This window comes from Bufo gargarizans, chromosome 7 (assembly GCF_014858855.1).
Source record: "Bufo gargarizans isolate SCDJY-AF-19 chromosome 7, ASM1485885v1, whole genome shotgun sequence".
NCBI lineage: Eukaryota > Metazoa > Chordata > Amphibia > Anura > Bufonidae > Bufo > Bufo gargarizans.
Genome location: NC_058086.1, coordinates 26,522,170 through 26,547,301, shown reverse-complemented (window position 1 = coordinate 26,547,301; position 25,132 = coordinate 26,522,170). Strand labels below are relative to the sequence as shown.

At 45.7% G+C, this 25,132-nt stretch overlaps 2 protein-coding genes across 3 annotated transcripts; one reads left to right on the top strand and one right to left on the bottom strand.

Annotated features, from left to right (window-relative positions):
* The first annotated feature begins 4,117 nt into the window (after positions 1–4,117).
* LOC122944127 lies at positions 4,118–9,074 on the top strand. The gene is made up of 3 exons (XM_044302357.1): positions 4,118–4,339; positions 4,600–4,687; positions 8,563–9,074. Exons 1-3 carry the CDS (start codon positions 4,118–4,120, stop codon positions 8,994–8,996), a joined length of 744 nt encoding a protein of 247 aa, XP_044158292.1. The 3' UTR covers positions 8,997–9,074.
* A 703-nt stretch (positions 9,075–9,777) lies between these two features.
* Positions 9,778–18,636, bottom strand: DALRD3 (DALR anticodon binding domain containing 3). Of its 2 annotated transcripts, none has more exons than XM_044300955.1 (13): positions 18,417–18,636; positions 16,808–17,112; positions 16,308–16,561; positions 15,934–15,992; positions 15,744–15,860; positions 13,542–13,612; positions 12,975–13,033; positions 12,558–12,640; positions 11,987–12,110; positions 11,854–11,912; positions 11,609–11,722; positions 10,424–10,492; positions 9,778–10,327 (listed from the first exon to the last, which is right to left on the bottom strand). In XM_044300955.1, the coding sequence occupies exons 1-13, from the start codon at positions 18,603–18,605 to the stop codon at positions 10,208–10,210; spliced, it is 1,623 nt and encodes a 540-aa protein (XP_044156890.1). In that variant the 5' UTR covers positions 18,606–18,636; the 3' UTR covers positions 9,778–10,207. The 2 variants fall into 2 exon arrangements, with proteins under 2 accessions (XP_044156890.1, XP_044156891.1); XM_044300956.1 differs by having other exon boundaries at positions 15,744–15,857.
* Positions 18,637–25,132: the final 6,496 nt, after the last annotated feature.

Here is a 25,132-nt window from a genome sequence, read left to right as displayed (position 1 = left end):
CATTGACAAGGCAGAATATCTACCCTGCCGGCACTAACAAGAACAGGAGCAATACAATTCAAGTGGTATTCAGGTATACTTGCGGAATTATGGCGAGCAAAAAACAAGTGGAAACCTTCCCCTCTCTGGAGATTGCGTAGAGACGCAGTAGAGAGTCAGCAAGGACTTCAACATAGTCTCTAGGACTTCAAGTGTCTCTAGACCTGTGCTGGTTCCTCTTCTTCTGTGGGGCTGGAAGCCATCCTGAAGCCTCTGGAAGTTCTGGCAGCTGTGTCCCAATCTCTGCAGACGGCAGCCATGATGGCACATCTAGTGGATCTGTTTGCAGCAGCTCCCAGGCTGCCTGGAGATCTTGTGGCAGGCGAATGGTGCAGCGCTTCCCATCTATGGTGAAGGTGAGGCCAAAGGGGAATAGCCATTTATATGGCACTTTGTGGTGGCGCAGGTGGTCAGTGAGGGGCCGCAGCGCCCTCCGTTTATTCAGTGTGGAGGATGCCAGATCTTGATAGATGGAATCTTAGCACCTTCATGCAGGATTTCTTTCTGATTTCTGGCAGCTTGCATTAAGGCAGCGGTATCCACATACCTCAGGAGACCGCACACCACGTCTCTGGGGTTCTCCTTCTCTTTCGGTTTCGGCCTGAGCGCCCTGTGGATGCGTTCTATTTGAATATCGGCCGCACTGGAACTTCCCAGGAGTGAAGAGAAAATGGCGCCGGCAGCTTCTGGTAGGCTTTCATGAGGGATGCTTTCAGGTAAGCCGCGGATCCGGAGGTTTTTCCTCCGATTCCTGTTCTCTTGATCTTCAATGAGGGAGTATGCTGTATCCAGCGAGGCTGCCAGAGCCATGGTATTATCGCCGGCCGCTCTGATGTAATTCGTGATGACCGTCTGGTCATGTTCCAGCGTTTCCACCCTCCCGCCGATGTGTTTTAGATCTGCCTTTATTTCTTGCAGGTCCTGTACGATTGGGGTAAGGGCCGCTGTCAATGCCTGTTGTATAAATCTTCTGGACACCGGAGCGGTGCTTAGAGGTTCAGGGCTTGTCTCGAGGCTTGTATCCTCCTCTCCCTCCGATTCCCTGCTCCATTCATCTGCTTCCGGCGGCGCCATCTTAGGACCGGCCGGTGCAGGGGCTGACGGTTTTTTGTTGAGGTATTTCTCCATGTTGGAGGTTCTGCGCTCCGGTTTGCAGGCTTCTGGTTTCTCTCCGGGCATATACAGTCATGTGAAAAAATTAGGACACCCTTTGAAAGCATGTGGTTTTTTGTAACATTTTTAATAAAAGGTTATTTCATCTCCGTTTCAACAATACAGAGAGATTAAAGTAATCCGACTAAACAAAGAAAACTGAAGAAAAGTCTTTTCAAGATCTTCTGTAAATGTCATTCTACAAAAATGCCTATTCTAACTGAGGAAAAAGATAGGACACCCTTGCCCCTAATAGCGAGTGTTACCTCCTTTGGCTGAAATAACTGCAGTGAGACGGTTCTTGTAGCCATCTACCAGTCTTCGACATCGGTCTGAGGAAATTTTACCCCACTCCTCAATGCAGAACTTTTTCAGCTGTGAGATGTTTGAGGGGTTTCTTGCACGTACAGCCCTTTTCAAGTCACCCCACAGCATCTCAATGGGATTCAAATCTGGACTTTGACTTGGCCATTCCAGGACTCTCCATTTCTTCTTTTTCAGCCAATCTTTGGTTGATTTACTAGTATGTCTTGGGTCATTGTCATGTTGCATGGTCCAGTTCCGCTTCAGCTTTAATTTTCTAACTGATGGTCTCACATGTTCTTCAAGCACCTTCTGATACACAGTAGAATTCATCGTGGATTCTATGATGGTGAGCTGACCAGGTCCTGCTGCAGCAAAGCAGCCCCAAACCATGACACTTCCACCTCCATGCTTCACAGTTGGTATGAGGTTCTTTTCTTGGAATGCTGTGTTTGGTTTACGCCAAACATGTCCTCTGCTGTTGTGTCCAAATAATTCAATTTTGGACTCATCTGTCCAAAGAACATTATTCCAGAAGTCCTGGTCTTTGTCAACTTTATCTTTGGCAAATGTCAGTCTGGCCTCGATGTTTCTCTTGGAAAGCAAAGGTTTCCTCCTTGCACACCTCCCATGCAAGTTAAACTTGTACAGTCTCTTTCTGATTGTAGAGGCATGTACTTCTACATCAACAGTAGCCAGAGCCTGCTGTAGTTCTCGAGATGACACTTTAGGGTTTTTGGAGACCTCTTTTAGCATCTTGCGGTCTGCTCTTGGGGTGAACTTGCTGGGGCGACCAGTCCTGGGCATGTTGGCAGTTGTTTTGAAAGCCCTCCACTTGTAGACTATCTTCCGGACAGTGGAATGGCTGATTTCAAAATCTTTTGAGATCTTTTTAAATCCCTTCCCAGACTCATAGGCTGCTACAATCTTTTTTCTGAAGTCCTCTGACAGCTCTTTTGCTCTCACCATGGTGCTCACTCTCACTTCAACAGTCAGGAGCACACCAAACTAAATGTCTGAGGTTTAAATAGGGCAAGCCTCATTCAACATGCAGAGTAACGATCTACTAATTATGTGCACCTGGTGTGATATACCTGTGTGAGATCTGAGCCAATTTAAGAGGGAATACATGTGAGGGTGTCCTATCTTTTTCCTCAGTTAGAATAGGCATTTTTGTAGAATGACATTTACAGAAGATCTTGAAAAGACTTTTCTTCAGTTTTCTTTGTTTAGTTGGATTACTTTAATCTCTCTGTATTGTTGAAACGGAGATGAAATAACCTTTTATTAAAAATGTTACAAAAAACCACATGCTTTCAAAGGGTGTCCTAATTTTTTCACATGACTGTATCTGCCAGCTTTCCGCATTCTGGGGTGGTTTGGACCGCTAAATTTACCAGTTAGCAAGGTGGTACGAAGGAGAGCTCTCCTACATGCGTCCGGCCAGATCTGCAGCCAGGCTCCGCCTATCTATAGTAGTTATATTCTTGTACATAGGAGCAGTATTATAGTAGTTATATTCTTGTACATAGGAGGCAGTATTATAGTAGTTATATTCTTGTACATAGGAGGCAGTATTATAGTAGTTATAGTCTTGTACATAGGAGGCAGTATTATAGTAGTTATAGTCTTGTACATAGGAGCAGTATTATAGTAGTTATATTCTTGTATATAGGAGCAGTATTATAGTAGTTATATTCTTGTACATAGGGCAGTATTATAGTAGTTATATTCTTGTATATAGGAGCAGTATTATAGTAGTTATATTCCTGTACATAGGAGGCAGTATTATAGTAGTTATATTCTTGTACATAGGAGGCAGTATTATAGTAGTTATATTCTTGTACATAGGAGGCAGTATTATAGTGGTTATATTCTTGCACATAGGAGCTGTATTATAGTAGTTATATTCTTGTACATAGGAGCAGTATTATAGTAGTTATATTCTTGTACATAGGAGCAGTATTATAGTAGTTATATTCTTGTACATAGAAGCAGTATTATAGTAGTTATAGTCTTGTACATAGGAGCAGTATTATAGTAGTTATAGTCTTGTACATAGGAGCAGTATTATAGTAGTTATATTCTGGTACATAGGAGCAGTATTATAGTAGCTATATTCTTGTAGATAGGGGCAGTATTATAGTAGTTATATTTTTTATATAGGGACAGTATTCCGGATTAACTATATTTTATATTACTACGCATTCTATACTTAGACTTGTTATATAAAGGGAAGTTAATGGAGACACGTATCTGACCTTTTCAGGAAAGGTCCTGAGCTGCCTCCTCTTTGTTATTCTGAATATGATCCTCTGGTTCCCACTCGGTGCCTGTTGCTGTGTTGACAGGTTTTATAATGAATACAAATGTGCAATGTCAATGCCAGTCTGAATTATTGAGCATTTGCCACCCATGAAAGGCTGATCTACTCCCAACCTAAGAGTCCTAATGAATAATTCATCTCCACCGATCCGAGCCCTCGGAGGGGACCTCCATGGTTCACCAGTGACACTTGGACAATGAGCTTGGATACTTGTCCATGAAGATCTTTACAATGCAATGACCCGAAAAAGCTGAGAAGTCTGCGTGCGTCCCCTGAAGACCAGAAGAACCTTCTGCAATGCACCAGAATATCGAGTCCAAGAAAGGCCGGTTAGATCGGCGGACTTCTAAGAGGGTGACCGTGAAGGTACCAAGCCGTGAAGCTGCGGCTGGTACACGGGTGCCATCAGTGATCCCAAGGCTCTGCCAAACAGCAGATCAGTCTCCAGCTTTGTCTCCAAGTCACCAGAGTGACTGCAATGGCAACAGAGGAATATGTAAGGACACCTCTCTACAGAAGGTAAGTCAACTTTGCAGGTGATTTCTTTTTACATTATGGTCGATGAGTGGTAATATCCTTTGTCAGCTGTTTAGAATGAAAGCCGGCTGACAACCAATATCGCTGCCCTTACAGCTTCTATGGAATCAACTAGGTTTCCTCCATATTTGGGATGAATTGTCTTCAAGACTTATAGTTTATATGGAGAGAGTCACTATCTCCCCTTCCCCGACTGATATAAAATAATCCCATTGTGTTCTCATTTTCCCATTTGTTTTTAGATATCAGCCAACGCCAGATGCCCGGACAACGCATTAACCGAAAGCGTGGCTTTGCCGTTAATCAAGAAAGGAGCAGGGAAGGTGACAGGTATGGGCGGTACAGGAGGCATATGGGTAGGGCGGGCATCTCTGTCTGTGATATGGTCCCACAGGGAGATGACCTTCTCCTCAATGCAGGTGTTGGGGGCATTGGATTGCATTCAATATGCCAATTTCAAAGGCTTTGCCGGCTCCTTCCTAGGGGTGTGCCAAGCACCGCCAGCGGTAATCTTCCATCTGCCACATATAGTCACTGGCACTTACCAGTGCCCCTAAATGACAAGGTGAGGTAATGAAGGGTGTGCGTCCAGTACAAAGCGCGGCTTCTGCTGCACTTGGCACGTTAAGGTTCGTGTCAGTCTCGTCCCGCGGTGCGATGGTTTTCATATTATATGTCGGGGGCGTTACCTGCCAAAATACATGAAAGGTGCCTACACCTGATGCCGGGTTTATAGTGTAATCTACGCATATCAAATCCACATATAGCCACCTGCTCCTTTATATCAGCAGCCGTCATGGCGGAGGCTTCAGTAATCAGGCAGCGGCCGCCGGTGTCTGATATCACTGTATTCTGAGAGCAGGAAACAGATGAATGAAAAGAATAAGCAGAGGAGGTTGAGCGCAAGAAACGTTAGTTACGCTGGCGACGCCACGCAAAATGGCGAAAAAAATCCAGTTCCTAAAAGGGCGACAGTTTATAATTATGCATCTGTCCTGGGGGCGTAAGAGTTAATGCTGCTTATCACGGAACTATGTTATTTGGCTATTTAGAGGCAACATTGAACACATTCAAGGGAACCTGTCACCGGGATTTTGTGTATAGAGCGGAGGACATGGGTTGCTAGATGGCCGCTAGCACATCCGCAATACCCAGTCCCCATAGCTCTGTGTGCTTTTATCGTGTAAAAAAAAACAACGATTTAATACCTATGCAAATTACCTGAGATGAGTCCTGTCCCTGACTCATCTCACGTACAGGACACATCTCAGGGTAATTTGCATATACAATAAAAGCACACAGAGCTATGGGGACTGGGTATTGCGGATGTGCTAGCGGCCATCTAGCAACCCATGTCCTCCGCTCTATACACAAAATCCCGGTGACAGGGTTCCCTTTAAAGGTAGCGTGTCACCCAGAAATTCACTGTGCTACCCGGCACAGTGTCTTGCAGGACTAGGTCAGCTGAATGTAATGATGCCTTTCGCTTAGAGATCCGTTGCACTTTTAATCCATGTAAATGAGCAGTTAAGTGCACCGGGGGCAGGACCAAACCACTCTGTGCACCCTGTTCCTTCTGCCAGCCCCTCCCTCTCCTTCATTGGCTATGCAGGAACCCGACCCTCAAAAAAAAGGAGGGGTGGGGCTGACAGAAGAAGTAGGAGGAGCAAGGGTGCACAGAGGGGCTTGAGTCTGCCCTTGCTGCACTTAACAGCTCATTTGCATTTTCTAATTATGCACGATTTTTACAATAATTTTTTTTCTTTACATTTTAAATTTGTTATAATATTCTGTGCAGTGTAGAAAATACATGTATTCTGTTGCTACCTGGAAACTGTCAGCAGGCAGGCTTGCTGTATCCTTACTCCGTATTTAAAGACTGCGTTGTCGGCTCTCCTGTCATGCACCTTTTAGTAAATACTTTCATTCCTCACCTCATAATTACAATTCTGGAGCATTTTTCTGTAATTCTGTGTTGTGCCGTCCCTCTGTTATTCCTACTTGAAATTTATGAATAATTTGATGACCGGGTGTTTCCAGTTTAGGAGTGTGACTCTACACACACACACTGTCTTTGCCCAGTCAGCGCTGACAGTGTCAGGCTCTGTAGGGACAGACCCCTGTGTTAAAGGGAACCTGTCGCCGGGATTTTGTGTATAGAGCTGAGGACATGGGCTGCTAGATGGCCGCTAGCACATCCGCAATACCCAGTCCCCTTAGCTCTGTGTGCTTTTATTATGTAAAAAAAAAAAAAAGATTTGATACATATGCAAATTAGGCCTCATGCACAAAACCGTTCTGTTTTTTGCAGTCCGCAAACCGCGGATCCGCAGAAAACTGAAGCCGCCCTTGTGCATTCCGCAATTTGCGGAACGGGCAGCCCATTGTAGAAAAGCTTATTCTTGTCCAAAAAACGGACAAGAATAGGACATGTTCTATTTTTTTTTGCGGGGCCACAGAACGGAGGAACGGATGCGGACAGCACAGAGTGCTGTCTGCATCTTTTGAGGCCCCATTGAAGTGAACGGATCCGTATCCGAGCCGCCAAAACGGTGGCTCGGATGCGGACCCAAACAGCCGTGTGCATGAGGCCTTAACCTGAGATGAGTCCTGTCCCTGACTCATCTCACGTACAGGACTCATCTCAGGTTCATTTGCAAATGGATCAAATCAGTATTTTTTTTTTACACAATAAAAGCACACAGAGCTATGGGGACTGGGTATTGCGGATGTGCTAGCGGCCATCTAGCAACCCATGTCTTCAGCTCTAGACAGAAAATCCCGGTGACAGGTTCCCTTTAAGGGGAATGGTTACACGCAGCTGTCATACGTTTCTAGGAGGCATAACAGCGCTTTGAGAATTGTTGTTTCATAAGGAATACAAGTATTTACTAAAACAGAAATGTCAGGAGAGCGGACCGATCCCACTTGGGGTCCATTCACACGTCCGCAAATTGCGTATCCACCAAACACGGACACCAGCCATGTGCGTTCCGCATTCTGCGGACCGCACATGGTCGGCACTATAATAGAAATGTCTTTTCTTGTCTGCGGACAAGAATAGGACATGTTCTATTTTTTTGCGGGGCCGCGGAACGGATGTGCTGATGCGGACAGCACGCAGTGTGCTGTCCACATCGAAAATTAATGGGTCCGCACCCGTTCCGCATGCGGACCCATTTTGCGGACGTGTGCATGGACCCTTAAGGAGCGGACCGATCCCCCTTAAAGTTCTTGGCTGGTGACTCTTCCATTTAAGCCTCTTTCACACGACCGTGTGCGCCCCGTGGTCTTGCTGTGGCCCGCAAATTGCGGGCCGCAATGCACGAAACCCACCATGGGGCAGCCGCAGCGGATTACGGACCCATTTACTTTAATGGGTCCGCGATCCGGCCGTTCCACAAAAACATTGGACATGTTCTATCTTTTTGCGAAACGGAAGTACGGGACGAAACCCCACGGAAGCACTCCGTAGTGTTCTGTTCCGTGCTTCCGTTCTGCACCATTCTGCATCTCCGGACCTATTGAAGTGAATGGGTGTGCATCAGTGATGCGGAATGCACACGGAACGGTGCCCGTGTATTGCGGATCCGCAATACGGCCATGGAGCGCACACGTTCATGTGAAAGAGGCCTTATACTTACCTAGTTGTCGTTGATCCCAAGATGTCCCCCTCCTTCTTACAAGCTGCTGACGAGGCCGGATCCATCACTAATTATGTCTTAATCATCAAGGCCGTAGGAGATATTAGGCTGGATTCCTGTGGGCGTGGATTTAATTATAGTATGTTAATGAGCCACTAATAATGTAGCCTCAGCCGTATTGCAGCTACCACAGCATGGGAACCTTAGGCCTCAATAATTAACGAGCCTATAAGACCAATGGTCCATTCATAGCAGGGCTCCATTTTTGCACCTAGTACTAAATAAAGATGCATAATAAAAAAATCGAAAAGATCCGTCAACAGTGGCTTGCTGACAGTTTCCAGCTGCAAACAGGATATATTTTTTTTTTCTATGCAGGACCAATTAAAACCAAATGAATGATTATGCTCCACGGTAGCTGATAGAATAGATGGGGCACTGCGCCCCCTATTGGTATGGACCGTAGGCCAGTGCCTACGTGCCCAACCCTTCAGTTTAAGGAATCCTGTATAATGGATTGTTATTGTAGGTTCATAGACCTAATATGACTTTATGCTCCAGCTCTAAGCGTCCGAAATACTGACAAGAGGACAGACCTTCTCCCGTCTCTGAAGGCTTCATACACGAGGGGGAAGCAGAAGACTCAGCCTATCCTTTCCAGTGATATGACGCCATGGGTTAGAGCTTCTCCTTCCGAGACCTCGCTGACCTGTCTCCTTCAGAGCATCCCCTCTCCAAAGACGTTATCTGACAACATGGCCGACAGCCGCCAAAGTCAGCGGGAGGCGGCTAACGAGGACGGCTGGAGCCTGAAGGCAAGTGCCCCTGAACAGCCAACATTAAAAGACAAGGCTAATGGCAGAGCTAAACCCAGGGGCAGAACCGGAGTGACCAAGAGACGGGCCTCTAATAAATTCCATCACTATGAAATTACCCCCGGTCCCCGCAGTAACCGAGCTCAACTTCAGCCGCAATTTCAGCTTTTCATTCTTTGAGTTACCGCAATACCAGAGCCCCCAACACTGGATCCAGCGCCAGAAATACGTCTTCATGTTAATGAGAAAGCTGCAATAAACCGCTGAGTAAAATGAGCTTTTCTGCAGTAATTTCAGCAAAATTGCACCTCATTTTAAACATTAGGAGCAGTATTATAGTAGTTATATTCTTGTACATAGGAGCAGTATTATAGTAGTTATATTCTTGTACATAGGATGCAGTATTATAGTAGTTATATTCTTGTACATAGGAGGCAGTATTATAGTAGTTATATTCTTGTACATAGGAGCAGTATTATAGTAGTTATATTCTTGTACATAGGAGACAGTATTATAGTAGTTATATTCTTATACATAGGAGCAGTATTATAGTAGTTATATTCTTGTACATAGGAGCAGTATTATAGTAGTTATATTCTTATACATAGGAGCAGTATTATAGTAGTTATATTCTTGTACATAGGAGCAGTATTATAGTAGTTATATTCTTGTACATAGGAGCAGTATTATAGGAGTTATATTCTTATACATAGGAGCAGTATTATAGTAGTTATATTCTTGTACATAGGAGCAGTATTATAGTAGTTATATTCCTGTACATAGGAGCAGTATTATACTAGTTATATTCTTGTACATGGGAGGCAGTATTATAACACCACACATCTGCAAAGATTTGTCATTTAGTATCTATGGACAATTGTTAACCTCTGGTGTTAATGATCTCATTATGTGTGATAAACAGAACATTTCTATATATATTTATCTGGTACAAGAAAAAAAAGAAAGTACACAGTACAATTTATATTAGAACAATGCACTTTATTATCATCTCCAGTATAAAGTACACTTTACCAGCTCACTAAGATACCATTAAATACGTGACGACATCTAATAAATTTGTGAAATCTGAGCTATAAAATATATACCGTATATACATTTTTAGCAGTAGATTTTGTTTCTTGCAGATTGCACAGGTTGTTATCTCCCGAGGGCAAAACCTAGAATGGGATAATGGGTAAAATTTTATGGTGTCATCCCCTCCCTCATTTGCTGCATTAGGTTTATAACCTCTCCTCCGATGATGAGCCATGCGATCCCTCCTTCTACGACCACCTTGTCACCTCAGTCACATGCACGTGGTTGATGCTGTCACCACTTATACTTCATGTAATGCATCGGGCCCCCTGTTGTATGATCCTCCGGGGACAGTTTTATATCTGAGTCAATGGCAAAATGTGAAGTGTCCTCAATGCAGAATGCAGCACCCCCTGAACGGCTTTCACCAGCTGCAAGCGAGCAAACATCTGACTGAAGAGATGAGGTAACGGCTCCTGCAACGTTCACGAAAAGCGTTGTTTTATGTAATCAGAGAGAGAGAGAAAAAAAACAGCAATAACCTCCATAAAAAGCTATGGGATATAACTCACCCCTAGAATGTGCACGCGGTTGTAATAGCAGCTGAAATCCATGCTGAGGCTGACCAGGAATTTACAAACCTGAAATAAAACCAACATAGTTCATATTACACTTGGAGGTGTCCCAGGCGCCCACGTGCACCCGTCATAAGAATGGGTACCGATATATAATGCGAATGGCTAATATGCTACTCATGACCAGTAGAAGACGACCCCTTTCTACGTGCACCTCTTGCCCCAGCCTCAATTTTGCACGCAACTCCCAACATGCGAATTTCCATATAGGTATTGCAGTCAAAAGCTAATAGTCAGGTGACCTTTGCGCAAATTCTAATATTACACTTATACTGGTCCCTAAAACTGTCCTAGAGAAAATTCATATAAAATTTCATTTTAAAACAGCAATTTCTGTTATGGGCATGGGGCGCCTGGGCACTTGCGATGGCTCGTTTGCATATCTTTAAAACTTTTTGGTACTTTGGCGACTCTCACAAACTAAACAAAGGTAACATCAACGTCCTGTATTTGTGTCTCACAGAGCCATATAATCAGTTTAAGGGCTCATGCACACGAACGTATTTTCTTTCCGAGTCCGTTCCGTTTTTATTTTTTTTGCAAAAACAACGGGAGTTACTCAGTGTGCATTCCGTATTTCCGTTTCGCAAAAAAATAGAGCATGTCCTATTATTGTCCCCATTACGGACAAGGATAGGTCTGTTCTATTAGGGGCCAGCTGTTCTATTCTGCAAAAGACGGAATGCAAACGGACATCATGTGTATTTTTTGAGGACCGCAAAATACATACGGTCATGTGCATGAGCCCTAAAAACTGTCAAGCAGGTGACAGACTCCCTTTAAAGGGGTTGTCCAGGATTAGAAAAAAAAATGGCTGCTTTCTTTAAAACAAAACATTTTTTTTTTTACACGGAGCCCAGCTGGCCATAGGTTGTGACTCGTACTGCAGCTCTGCTCCATTGAAGTGAATGTAACCGAGCTGCAATCTCACACACAAGCTGTGGACAGGGGTGGCGCCGTCTTTAAAGAAGGCAGCCATGTATTTCTAATTCTGCACAACCCCTTTTAATTCAGTTACAGGCCATACAGATGTAGCAGAGCTAAATGGGTCATTTTAAGGCCAAATCACAGCCTCGCCTCTGCTATATCTACTGTGGTAAATCAGGCCAGGAGATCTCTTACCGCCTCGGTGTTGGCTGTGACTCGGATCCCGGGGGAGGTTGCTGACATCTGTGCTGACTGGCTCAGTACCTCTGGGAACATCATGATATAATTAAAGAGAAGGAGCCATTCTCCCTGTGTGAGGAGACAGAAGTTGGGAGCCGGCTGTGTGCAAGCCCTAATAGGCAGCCATCCAAAACAGAACCTGATCTTCCCTGTATAAATGAATAGTAATAAAAATACACCAGGGGGCGCCGCTCTCTCACCTCCTCACGCAGACTGGAATAGTGGAGCCCTTCAGACGGCGGGAACTCGGGATAGTCACCTGAAGAAACAAGAACCGTATTCACCACCCTGTAGAACCACAGCGCCACCCGCTGATGCCCCGAAATGCTGTACCTTGACTGACAGCGCTGTTATAACTGTCCAACATGGTGGCCAGCCGGGCGCAGTTATACATCACAAACGATCCACTTTTCGTTCCCTTGGTTGTGATGTTGGCCTCCTCCAAGTTCAGATTTACCTTAATGGGACACAATAAGCAGACGGTCGGGGAAGTCACAAGACACAAAACTTACGGTGCAGCATGCAGAACCTCTAATCGCTTTCCATTAAAAGGTGTGTCGACATTTCCATCCCCTTTTTTTTGTCCCCAATGCATAAAAAAATATTAAAAATAAAGCAACTCTGCAAAAAGTCCTACTTCAAAATCTTCTACCATTTTGTATATACGGCTCCTATGTCGACCTATGCGTCTCCATGGTTACAGACTACAAACAAACCCTGTGTAGTCGGATCCTGTAGACATGTGTTACTTTACCCCTCATCTACTGTGCAGTCTCAAAACTGTTCTCTCCATCTGTTGGGAGACAACCACTCCCATCATGTCCTGATAGCAGTAAGAGAAGACCCTCTTCTGTTGATGGTACTATATATGTGCTTTCCAATGGGATTTAGTGGAAAATATTACCTGGGAGCGATGAGGAGTTGCCATTAACTCAAACTTGATTGCAGCAGAGGTCAAAGAGTTAATAATTTCATCCCAGCTGTCACCTGCACGAAAAGCATGCAGATGATGAGATGTGACATCATATATGACATCATCGGTAAAGATGAGCAAATCTTGAATTGATTGGCTGGCGAAACAGGAGACCTACCAAGGCTACAGCGGGGTGCAGAGGTGGCAGCTGCATCGGGGCCCTGATGTGTAGGGGAATTAGAGGCCCCTCTGCCACATACAAAGACACCAGTATTATACATGACACATATGGTAGTAGCTGGGGGCCCTGATTTTGCAGCAGGAGCTCTGCCTGAGGCTGCACTACTGAGAGATTATAATATCTGATCATCTTTACAAAAACTTAGGAATAAATACACCATTGACAACCTTGAACACTTTCTCCATATTTCATAACTGAGGCTTCCAGCATCTGAGATTTCCGGAGCCTGTGGAAGAAAGGCACACAGAGGAATTACCACGAGATCCCACGTCCCATACAATGGTTCGACTCACAAACGTTTCAAACTCCACTCCAAATAAAATAAACCAGCAGTATAAATAATCTACAGCCCTGTCCTAATATACTGGATAAGCTGCGGAGATGCAATCCTCTGTTCCCCTCGAGAAATACCTAAAAAACCCTGACTTCCTGTTGCCGCCACTAGAGGGCGATGTATAGACAACTAAATACAGTTCCTAATTAGACGCTGTAGAAAGAGCGCCCCCTTGTGGTAGAAACAGGGAGATGCTTGTCGCTCTTGATAACCTATAGAGCTTGTCATTCAGGGCATTTTCACACTGTGGTTGTCAGGGGGGCTACAAATGTTCTCACCCCGCTCATGTCTGCCTAGTGATACCGATCTGACCACCGGACACACCGGATAGGTCGAGGTAGTTACACAGATGTATAGGCGTCCCTGACACATTCCAGACTGATGTCTAAGGAGCACTTACTGAAAATACTGGGAGCAACTGACGGGTGATGCCGAGTTGAGAACTTTCACGGGTCCACATATCAAATGCTTCTGCAAAACAAGCGACGGATAAACATCAATATCTATTATCAACATCAAACAGTAATCTTACCCTGCCCCCCCTTATGAGCTGAACAAGCAGAGCTGCAATGTAAAGCATGGGGGATGGATAGTGCAGCAACCTGATCCTGTTGATGAAATAGGAGGAAGAAATCAGACTTCCGCAAACAGTAGATACCTGATCCCCCGTTTATTGAGTTCGCCCCCTAATCTGACCAAGCAGAGCTGCAGTATAAAGCCTCGTTCTCCTTTCCGAGTCCCTTTGGCAACCGTGGAAAATCTATCCGTGAAGATCTCCGCGTGTCCTCTGTATTCCACAGACGCTGCTCAGCTGAAAATTTCCAGCGCATCGACAACCAATGGTCTGTTAAACCGCACTGCCATCCGTGTTGTGTCCGTGGTTTTTCACGGACCAAATTAGTCCATGCTTCAATGATTTTTCCACTGACCCACAGCCAACAGAAAACCACGGCCGTGTGAACAAACCCATAAAAAAATTATATAAATCAATGGATAGGTGGGCTGCCATGTCCTTCATGTCCGTGGATTTATTGGAGTGTGAACAAAGCCCAAAACATGAGGGAGAACAGAGCAGCAGGAGGATTTCTGACTACGGCCTCACGCACACGGCCGTTGTTTTGGTCCACATCCGAGCCGCAGTTTTGGCGGCTCGGGTGCGGACCCATTCACTTCAATGGGGCCGCAAAAGAAGCGGATAGCATCCGCATCCGTTGCTCCGCAAAAAAAAAAAAAAATAACCCGTCCTATTCTTGTCTGCGCTTTGCGGTCAAGAATAGGCAGTTAGATTAAAGGCTGTCCCTGCCGTTCTGCAAATTGCGGAACGGCCACGGACGCCATCCGTGTTTTGCGGATGCGCGGTTTGCGGACCGCAAAACACACAACGGACGTGTGCATGAGGCCTACTTCAAATAATGCGGCTACACTAGAGTCAGTGATCATAGCGGAGCAGAGCTAAAAGACCCCAAGCAGTAACTGTCCACATGGGCATGGTGCCTGCTCGACCAGCCCCCTCCCCCACTGTCGGGGTGCCCGGCTCTGGTCTGCACTTCCTATAAGAAAACAGGATGAGGCTCACATTGGATGCGCTTCCCTCTCCATGGACCTCCTAGCGATGGTGGATACCCCCTGCATACAGCTCCCTGGCCGTGGCCGATACAGGATAGCAATCGCCTGCACCCAGCGCCCGTATCATGGGAACATTTCTATACGTCCTTATATTACACAGTATACAGGGCCGGAGCAGGAGCTGTAACTGCAGGAAGGGTCTCATCCCCGGGGGCTCAGATTCACATCAGCTATACCCCAGACCCATTCACATTGCACACTGCTGTAGATCAGTGCTCTGCGGATCTCCAGCAATGGGGTGTGAAACTACAACTCCCAGCATGACGCCAACCGACATTGCATTTTGCATGGCTGCCCTGTGTGAACCCGGCCGTACATCCTCCCAGGTGCCTCAATGCTCCACCCAGAGCAAGGGCTTGGAAGCAGTTAGTAAAGGTTCTGCTCTATTAAAGGGGGGACTTAAAAATCTAAATCAGTGGGGGGGGGGGGGGGGGGTTGACTCCCCATGCCCCCCACCAATCAAGCTTGGGTGAGCGCTGCAGCCTCTTCCTTGGTCTGTCATGTCACGTCCATTAGTCACATGACCTTTCTGCATGTCAGTCCCATTCATTTGAATGGGACAGATTTGCAATACCAAGCATAGCCACTATAGAATGTACAGCGCTGTACTCGGAATACTAAGAAGAGGACAGGCTATGAGGGTCCCAGGAGTCTGACCCCACCGATCTCATACTTCATGACCTATCCTGAGGATGGGTCCTCAGTGTTTAACTCCTGGAAACCCCTTTTAAGAGAGTCTGATGCTGTTATGGGGCACTTATAGGGGCAGTTAGAAGAAAACTATGGCTGAAGCTTTTTCGGATGCATCCTAGCAGAGGTGTAGCAAGGCCTTCCTTCACCCGGGGCAAATAATCTGATTTCTGCGTCTAAATACCCTGGGAAAAGGCAGAAAAACTTTTTGCCATCTCCCTGGCATCCAGCACAGGGTGCACATGCCTCGCCACTTTCCCACCTGCTTCCTGGCTTTGGTTAGTACCTGAGCAACATCTCCAGCGCTGGGGACCATCAGCCTCCAGAGAAGGTCCAGCTTCTGCTGATGGAGCTCTTCCTCACAGCTGACGATATGTAGGACAGTACAGGGGGATCCCTGCTGCTAAATCACAGAAATCCTGGTTATATGGATGCTCAGAGTGCGCTGTGGACAATCATTACTTGGCGTTTCTTACCACCGCCTCCTGGAAGGATCTCTGCAGCCTCGCCACGTGTCTTAGATCATCTTCATTCACTACATACATTCAGAAAACATTGATGAACAAAGGGTCTGAGATTAAGATCTATTTGCTAGGGAATAAACTGGGGTTTGCAGTATTCCAATATGTCCAGCAGATGTCACTATTGCATCAAATCTCAATACAGGCTCGTCTACAACAGCGACCTCTGCTGGTAGTAACAGGCTACTGCAGCCATTACAACCGAAGAAAAATATTTTTATTTGCTAAACTTATATGAATCAAGAGTGGAAGAAGTGATATTGTATTAAAGTAACAGAGCGCCCCCTCATGGCCACCATTTTAAATATGTTAATCTGCTACCAATTTACCATGGAAGACGTCTAGATTTGGGTCATATCCTTGCAGGCCCAAGTTGTGCTTCTCTGCAAAAGTTTTAAGCGGCACACTGATTACATCCGGTGACTGGGTAGAGTCCACACAGTCCCTTAGGAAGTCCTTAAAACTTGAAACTGTCTCCTGTAGAGATGGTGCATCCACTGAACAAGGCCAGGAGATCCCCAGCTGACTCAAGTATTCTTCTACCTCCTCGCAGAGCGCTGCAGGGACCATGTATATGCATTTTCTAGTGGAGAAAAAAAAAAAAGCTGATAATTTTGCAAAGGATTTGTTTAAAAAACGTATGCTCTAGTCACACCCAAAGCTGCAATCAGAATTGTGCTGGCTGTCACTTGCATTGCTGTCAGACACACCGCCTGGTGGTTAACACTACATCTCCCACACTACGACACAGCGGAACCAGCAGTGGCTGTGCTCCAGATGGAAAAGGCTCTGAACGCAGCTCTAGCAGTGATTGGAGGGATATACTGACCCCTTCAGGGTGAGAACCTCAGCCAGGTGGTCTGCTATCAGCACGGCCCTCAGGTGACTCAGTCTCAGCGTCTCCAGGCTCCCGCAGCTCTGCAGCGCAGCGCAGTTCAGGAGGACGATGTCCTGGCCGTCGTCTGCGGAGGGGAGAGGTCTCAGGTACGGAGTGAAGTCTCGGAGCACTCGATGGAAAACCACAGGTCTCTCCAACTGGATGACGAGTCCGGCTTCAGACTGCAGACATCTCTTCATCGGGGGGAGGCCCGGGGCGTCCAGGGACCTCAGCCTCTGAATCAGCTCCGCCGGAACCTGGGGAAAATCCAAAGCAAGTAGATGAGCGAACTATGCAGGTGCGGCAGTATCACATATCATGGGCTTAGATACACCGGGTCACCCGACAGTATCACATAGGATCAGCTTAGATACACTAGATCAAAAGACAATATCACGCAGGATGGGCTTAGATACACCGAGTCAACCAACAGTATCACATATGATAAGCTTAGATACACTAGATCAAAAGACAATATCACGCACAATAGGCTTAGATACACAGAGTCAACCGACAGTATCACATAGGATCAGCTTAGATACACTAGATCAAAAGACAATATCACGCAGGATAGGCTTAGATACACCGAGTCAACCGACAGTATCACATAGGATAAGCTTAGATACACTAGATCAAAAGACAATATCACGCACGATAGGCTTAGATACGCCAGGTCAACCAACAGTATCGCATAGGATCAGCTTAGATACACTAGATCAAAAGACAATATCACGCACAATAGGCTTAGATACACAGAGTCAACCTACAGTATCACATATGATAAGCTTAGATACACTAGATCAAAAGACAATATCACACACGATAGGCTTAGATACACCGGGTCAACCGACAGTATCACATAGGATAAGCTTAGATACACTTGATCAAAAGACAATATCACAGAAGATAGGCTTAGATACATGGGGTCAACCGGCAGTATCACATATGATAAGCTCAGATACACTAGATCAAAAGACAATATCACGCACAATAGGCTTAGATATACCAGGTCAACCGACAGTATCTCATATGATAAGCTTAGATACACTAGATCAAAAGACAATATCACACATGATGGGCTTAGATACACTGGGTCAATAGACACTATTACATGTGTTAGGATTAGATACAGCAGTTCAGCAGACAGTATCACACATGACATGCTTAGATACAGCAGCTCGGCGGTAGATCAGGCAGTATCCCACATATTGGACTTGGATACAGAAGAGGTCAGCAGAAGACGGACCGTGGAGACTATTTAATAAGGAATTCACCTGACACCATGGGGGATGTAGTATTGTGCGGTTCTCATGGGATGTGGTGGCAGAAGCACATGGCAGGTCAGTCACCCTTCAAAGAAGTTAATGACAAAAACTCCCAACAGTGAAAAGCGCACCTCCTATCGCACAAATCATGCATCATGTGAATGGACGTCTAATGCCTCGCTAATAACTCAACAGCAGCCAAGGAACTGCATGCATGCTGGTACTTGTAGTTCATTAGCCATTTCAAAGCCACCTCTGCCTCCCCTCCACCCACGTGACCCACAGCCTGCCTGCACCTCTCCATCCGGGAAGCTTTTCTTCAGCGCTCCTCTGGGAACCATGAAGTCTCTGCTCCTCAGGTTCTTCTGGCTGCTTTCCTTGAACCATACAGTAGGGGGCGCGCAGGAGCCGCGCAGGGCGTCCCCCAGCACTCGCAGAGCCTCAGATACCCAAACTGGTTCGGTTCCGCGGGGCTCAGCCTCCATGTCGAATTGAACGGAACCTTTAATGCTTCATCTCTGTAGCTGACGGAAGAAAATATCAAAGGAGGGCTGTCGCACGATGTGACGTCAGTAAGTGGTGTGATGTTTAAGACGCCATTTTGGTTGTGGCAAAAAAAAGACCTTTTCTACTAAAATCTACTGGAAAAAAATGAGTGAAATGGGGGCGTAGGAGTGCTGCTGTGTACTGGACCACTGCTGCATTGTATAAACGTGCTAGATGTGATCCATTGTTGCATTTTATTATATAGTTGCCTTACAAATTGTCTTTATGTGGCAGCCAAAACACAGACCATTTCTAACACTGCCTATGAACCCCTTATTATTCACAACTCAAAATTAATAAGACCCCAGACCCTGCAGTTGTCCTACCAGGTCCACATTTTTTTTACAGTCTAAGGGGGCACAATATCATGCCTCCCAAGTGTCCTTATTTTGGAGGGACAGTCCCTCTTTTTGACCCAAGTCCCTCTGTCCCTCTTTGATCCTTAAAGGGGTTGTCTAATCTTGGACAATGGGGGCATATCGCTAGGATATGCCCCCATTGTCTTATAGGCGCGTGTCCCACTGCTGGGACCCGCACCAATCTCGAGAACGGAGCCCCGCAAGGTGGCGGCTGGAGGACTCCGGTCTGGCCACCACCAAGCCGACCCCCCATAGAAGTGAATGGGAGCGTACTGCGCATGCACGGCCCCCGCTCCCATTCATTTCTATGGGCCTGACGGAAATAGCCGAGCCAGCGCTCAGCTATTTTTGCCGGCCCCATAGAAAATGAATGGACGGCGGTTGCGCATGCACAGTGCGCCCTCCTTCCCTTGCAGGGCTCTGTTCTCGATATAGGTGCGGGTCCTAGCGATATGCCCCCATTGTCCATGATGAGACAACCCCTTTAAATGTACCTCTTATTGACCTGGGGAATTAATGCATAAATGTGTATTAATAAAGTTACTAAATTGCTCCTTACTAAAGTGTCTTTATGGTTTCTACCTGTATATTAGACCATAACTTTATTATTTGGTGCAATTTCTACCTTAAAATATCTATAATCTGATGATTTATAAGCTGATATTTAAATGGATATTAAAGTGCAAGAAAAAAATTGTCCCAGGGGCTCCACTTGCTGTAAAAAACTAAAGGAACTTACACTCGCCTAAGGCTACTTTCACCCTCGCGTTTGGTGCGGATCCGTTCAGATAATACAACCGCCTGCATCCGTTCAGAACGGATAGGTTTGTATTATCTTTATTATAGCCAAGATGTCTTGAACACCATTGAAAGTCAATAGAGGACGGATCCGTTTTCTATTGTGCGTTTAACTACAATGAGGGGTACAATGTGTGCCAGATTGTGTCATAGAAAACGGATCCATCCCCATTGACTGACATTTTGTGCCAGGATGGATCCGTTTGGCTCAGTTTCGTCAGACGGAATGGAGAAGGAACGGAGGCAAACGGATGCATTCTGAGCGGATCCTTTTAAATTCAGAATGCACTAGGGCAAAACTGATCCGTTTTGGACGCTGGTGAGAGCCCTGAACGGATCTCACAAACGGAAAGCCAAGACGCCAGTGTGAAATAACCGATCCCCAGCTGCTGTAATTATGCTTTGGGGCGGAGTTAGAGGCGTGGCCTAGTATGAAAAAAATTGCCGCACATATTGTCCCTCTTTGCGATTTTTGAAAGTTGGGAGGTACGCAATATTGGCATGACACTGTGAGGGGCACAATGTGAGCATAACTGCTGTGAGGAGGCACAGCGTGGGCAAAACTGTGAGGGGGCACAATATGGCATAACTACTATGAGGGGCACAATGTGGGCATAACTTCTGTGGGGGGCACAATGTGGACATAACTACAATGAGGGGTACAATGTGGGCATAACTACAGTGAGGGGGCACAATGTGAACATAACTTCTATGGAGGGCACAATGTGGGCATAACTTCTATGAGGGGCACAATGTGGACATAACTACAATGAGGGGTACAATGTGGGCATAACTACAGTGAGGGGGCACAATGTGGACATAACTTCTATGGGGGGCACAATGTGGGCATAACTTCTGAGGGGCACAATGTGGGCACAACTAGAGTGAGGGGTACAATGTGGGCATAACTACTACGAGGGGCACAATGTGGGCATAACTTATATGAGGGGCACAATGTGGGCATTACTTCTATGAGGGGCACAATGTGGGCATAACTACAGTGAGGGGGCACAATGTAGGCATAACTACAGTGAGGGGGCACAATGTGGGCATAACTACAATGAGGGGTACAATGTGGGCATAACTACAGTGAGGGGGCACAATGTGGACATAACTTCTATGGGGGGCACAATGTGGGCATAACTTCTATGAGGGGCACAATGTGGGCATAACTAGAGTGAGGGGTACAATGTGGGCATAACTACTATGAGGGGCACAATGTGGGCATAACTTATATGAGGGGCACAATGTGGGCATTACTTCTATGAGGGGCACAATGTGGGCATAACTACAGTGAGGGGGCACAATGTGGGCATAACTACAGTGAGGGGGCACAATGTGAACATAACTTCTATGGAGGGCACAATGTGGGCATAACTTCTATGAGGGGCACAATGTGGACATAACTACAATGAGGGGTACAATGTGGGCATAACTACAGTGAGGGGGCACAATGTGGACATAACTTCTATGGGGGGCTCAATGTGGGCATAACTTCTGAGGGGCACAATGTGGGCACAACTAGAGTGAGGGGTACAATGTGGGCATAACTACTACGAGGGGCACAATGTGGGCATAACTTATATGAGGGGCACAATGTGGGCATTACTTCTATGAGGGGCACAATGTGGGCATAACTACAGTGAGGGGGCACAATGTAGGCATAACTACAGTGAGGGGGCACAATGTGGGCATAACTACAATGAGGGGTACAATGTGGGCATAACTACAGTGAGGGGGCACAATGTGGACATAACTTCTATGGGGGGCACAATGTGGGCATAACTACTATGAGGGGCACAATGTGGGCATAACTACAGTGAGGGGTACAATGTGGGCATAACTACTATGAGGGGCACAATGTGGGCATAACTTATATGAGGGGCACAATGTGGGCATTACTTCTATGAGGGGCACAATGTGGGCATAACTACAGTGAGGGGGCACAATGTGGGCATAACTACAGTGAGGGGGCACAATGTGGGCATAACTACAGTGAGGGGGCACAATGTGGGCATAACTACAGTGAGGGGGCACAAATGTGGGCATAACTTCTATGAGGGGCACAATGTGGGCATAAGTACTTTCAGAAGTTGGGAGGTATGCCTTAGAAATGAACGGGGGGTGGTCTTGCATGCACGGCTGATCTCTGCTCACTTTTGGGGGCCCCATTCAGAAGTGGGACCCGCATCTATCTGGAATCCTAGCGATATGCTGCCAGTGTGTAACAGGACGCAGCCCCTTGAGACGCTGCTCATTCTGAGCTGTTACACATTGGACGACAGCAGATTCAAGTGCAGAATATTTATTATTTGGAAGCATCGTCTTTCCTGTGTCTCAGCCATTGCCTCCATCCCCCTGAAGCTCTGCTTTGCTATGCAGATTAGAGTCACAACTGAATGTCGGTTGACTTAATGATATTCATTTGCTCCCAGCGTCTGATGGTTCCTCGTGATATTTGTTTATAACCGGCAGCAAGAGAGAAAATGTAATTATTCCCCAAACTACTTCATCATCATCCGTGTATTTGCATTGTCTAGTGCAGGAATCAGCAACCTTCGACACTCCAGCTGTGGTGAAACTACGACTCCCAGCATGCACACCTGCTTCGCTGTTCTCAGAACATACTGGGAGTTGTAGTTTCACAGCAGCTGGAGTGCTGCAGGTTGCTGACCCCTGGCCACCTTCAGATACTAAGGTCACAACCTTGTTCCTTTAATGCTAGAATTTAAAGGGGTTGTCTCATCAGTTATGTTATCCGAAGAGCCCTCTAAATGACATCCCTATGCACAGGGGCTGTTGGGGTGAGACGTCCTCCTTTAAAGGGGTTGTCTGGGCTTTTAATATTGATGACCAATCCTCAGGACACACATGCTGTCTCCTCACACAGCTGATTGGCGGGGGTGACGGGTGTCGGATCTGATATTGACGAGCTATCCCGGGGATAGGTCATCAATATTAAAAGACTGGACAGCCCCTTTAAGTGCACAAAGCCAGATACGGCTGAATTCACATATATAAAAGATGCAACGTGTAAACCCCTGGGGATCATGACTTCTCGGTCACATTGGTCGTGCACTGCACATTTTGGGACACCATTTTTCTAACTCTCGTTATATCCTGGTCTCCGGTGCTGCGCTCCTAGGTTTTGCAGGCACTTTCCCCATGGCAGACGTATTCTACTGATGTCACTGTGGAAAATGTCACATAAACATTAGTAGATGCCATCGCAGTCATTTCAGCCTACTGGCCTGTGTGCTGACGAGGGCCCCAGGGCCCCTCCTTGTGAATGACGGAATAGCAATTCCAGGTTCAATATAATGTATAAAGTACTATTGTGTCTGGTTACATGATGGACCCCATTATAGTCAACGGGGTCCACCATGTTATGTGTCATGTGATGCACTAGATAGCGACAGTATGAAGACACCGAGCCCTGAATGTGGTACACAACGCACAAGTGATGCGTGAAAATCAACGCTCATGTGCACAGCCCCATAGAAATGAATGGGTCCGGATTTAGTGCGGGTGCATGCGTTCACATTCATTTCTATGGGGCTGTGCACATGAGCGGTGATTTTCACGCATCACTTGTGCGTTGCGTGAAAATCACAGCATGCTCTATATTGTGTGTTTTCCACGCAACGCAGGCCCCATAGAAGTGAATGGGGCTGCGTGAAAAATCGCAAGCAAGTGCGGATGCGGTGCGATTTTCACGCATGGTTGCTAAGATGAAAGTCTATTCACTGTGTTATTTTCCCTTGTAACATGGTTATAAGGGAAAATAATAGCATTCTATAATACAGAATGCTTAGTAGGTGGTCAATTGAGGGTTAAAAAATAAAAAAATTAACTCACCTCCTCCTCTTGATCGCGTAGTTGCAGATCTCTTCTTACTTCTTTAATCATGAGCTGCCGGCTGAAGGACCTGTGGTGACGTCACATCACATGGTCCAATCACATGGTGATGGACCATGTGATTGGACCATGTGATAAGCTCAGTGACGTCACCACAGGTCCTTTGACAGATCCTGAAGAAAGAACAGGAGACCGGCAGCTATGCGATCAATTGGAGTAGGTGAGTTAATTATTTATATTTTTTTTAACCCTCAATAGACCTTGTACTATGCATTCTGTATTAAAGAATGCTATTATTTTCCCTTATAACCATGTTATAAGGGAAAATAATTAGATCAATACAACACCGAACCCAAACCTGAACTTCAGTGAAGAAGATCGGGTCTGGGTACCGCATTCAGTTTTTTATCACGCGCGTGCAAAACGCATTGGAACGCAGTCAAAACTGAAATTGCGTACCTACTCGCGCGGGTTTGCCACAATCCACCAGGGACCTAATCCGGACACGCTCGTCTGCAAGGGGCCTTATTCACTTCCTAAAGACTTGGGACCTTAGAAAAGTAGGAGGTTTGTACCTGTTCCTACAGGAAGTCTATCTATCTATCTATCTATCCATCTATCGCTCTGTTCTATCTTATCTATCTGTCATCTCTATATTTTGCTTTGTTTCCAGTAATCCAGAACCTGAAAGTCCAGATTTCCTGGCAATCTGGCACTGCCAAAAATAGCTCCATTGCCAAAAGGCCAGGAAACTGAGGTTGCTAGATTACCAGAATTGAACCATATAGCCTAGAGTGCACATTATCAATGATCAGATATATTATAATTTTGTAATTTTATGGAATGTGCAACTCCAAATACATGCATATACACATATAGAATAAATATACATAAATATACAATATATTGGCACTCAATGTGGGAAGCAACCCACAAAGGGTTAAGACTGAATGGGACACTAGCTCCCATCCCCCACTTTATTACAACTATCTATCAATCATAATATGTATCAATCCTTTACCATAAACACATCCAAATAAACAAAGCTTGATATTTTGTATCCTCTTTATTTCCATAAGCTCTTTTGCGCAACAAAAACAGATGTTCAATAGTTTGGCTGCATAACACAATCTTTAATATCCACCACCTGGAATTGACAGCAATAGAACAGTGCCATCTGCTGGCCGAAATAACGTGAAAAATGAGGAGTAGACACATAAATCATAAACCATACAGATTCTTGTTGTCTTCCCTAGATGCTACGCACAGCCAAGAGGTGATCTGAGAATTTATGTTCACGCCAGACCAACTTCTGACTGTCTACAGCAACAGGATTGTAGTAACAGATGTATAGTAAGTATATTCTTGTACATAGGAGTATTATAGTAGTTATATTCTTGTACATAGGAGCAGTATTATAGTAGTTATATTCTTGTACATAGGAGCAGTAT

What these genes read in the sequence shown, in the direction of transcription:
- LOC122944127 (XM_044302357.1), top strand. Translation starts at nt 4,118, where the DNA reads ATGCACCAGAATATCGAGTCCAAGAAAGGCCGGTTAGATCGGCGGACT. An exon ending in AGGACACCTCTCTACAGAAG is followed by an intron (nt 4,340 to 4,599) that starts GTAAGTCAACTT and finishes ATTTGTTTTTAG; the next exon opens with ATATCAGCCAACGCCAGATG. An exon ending in AGGAGCAGGGAAGGTGACAG is followed by an intron (nt 4,688 to 8,562) that starts GTATGGGCGGTA and finishes TTTATGCTCCAG; the next exon opens with CTCTAAGCGTCCGAAATACT.
- DALRD3 (XM_044300955.1), bottom strand. Translation starts at nt 18,605, where the DNA reads ATGGAGGCTGAGCCCCGCGGAACCGAACCAGTTTGGGTATCTGAGGCT. An exon ending in AAAGCTTCCCGGATGGAGAG is followed by an intron (nt 17,113 to 18,416) that starts GTGCAGGCAGGC and finishes GATTTTCCCCAG; the next exon opens with GTTCCGGCGGAGCTGATTCA. An exon ending in ATTCCAGTCTGCGTGAGGAG is followed by an intron (nt 11,723 to 11,853) that starts GTGAGAGAGCGG and finishes CTCCTCACACAG; the next exon opens with GGAGAATGGCTCCTTCTCTT.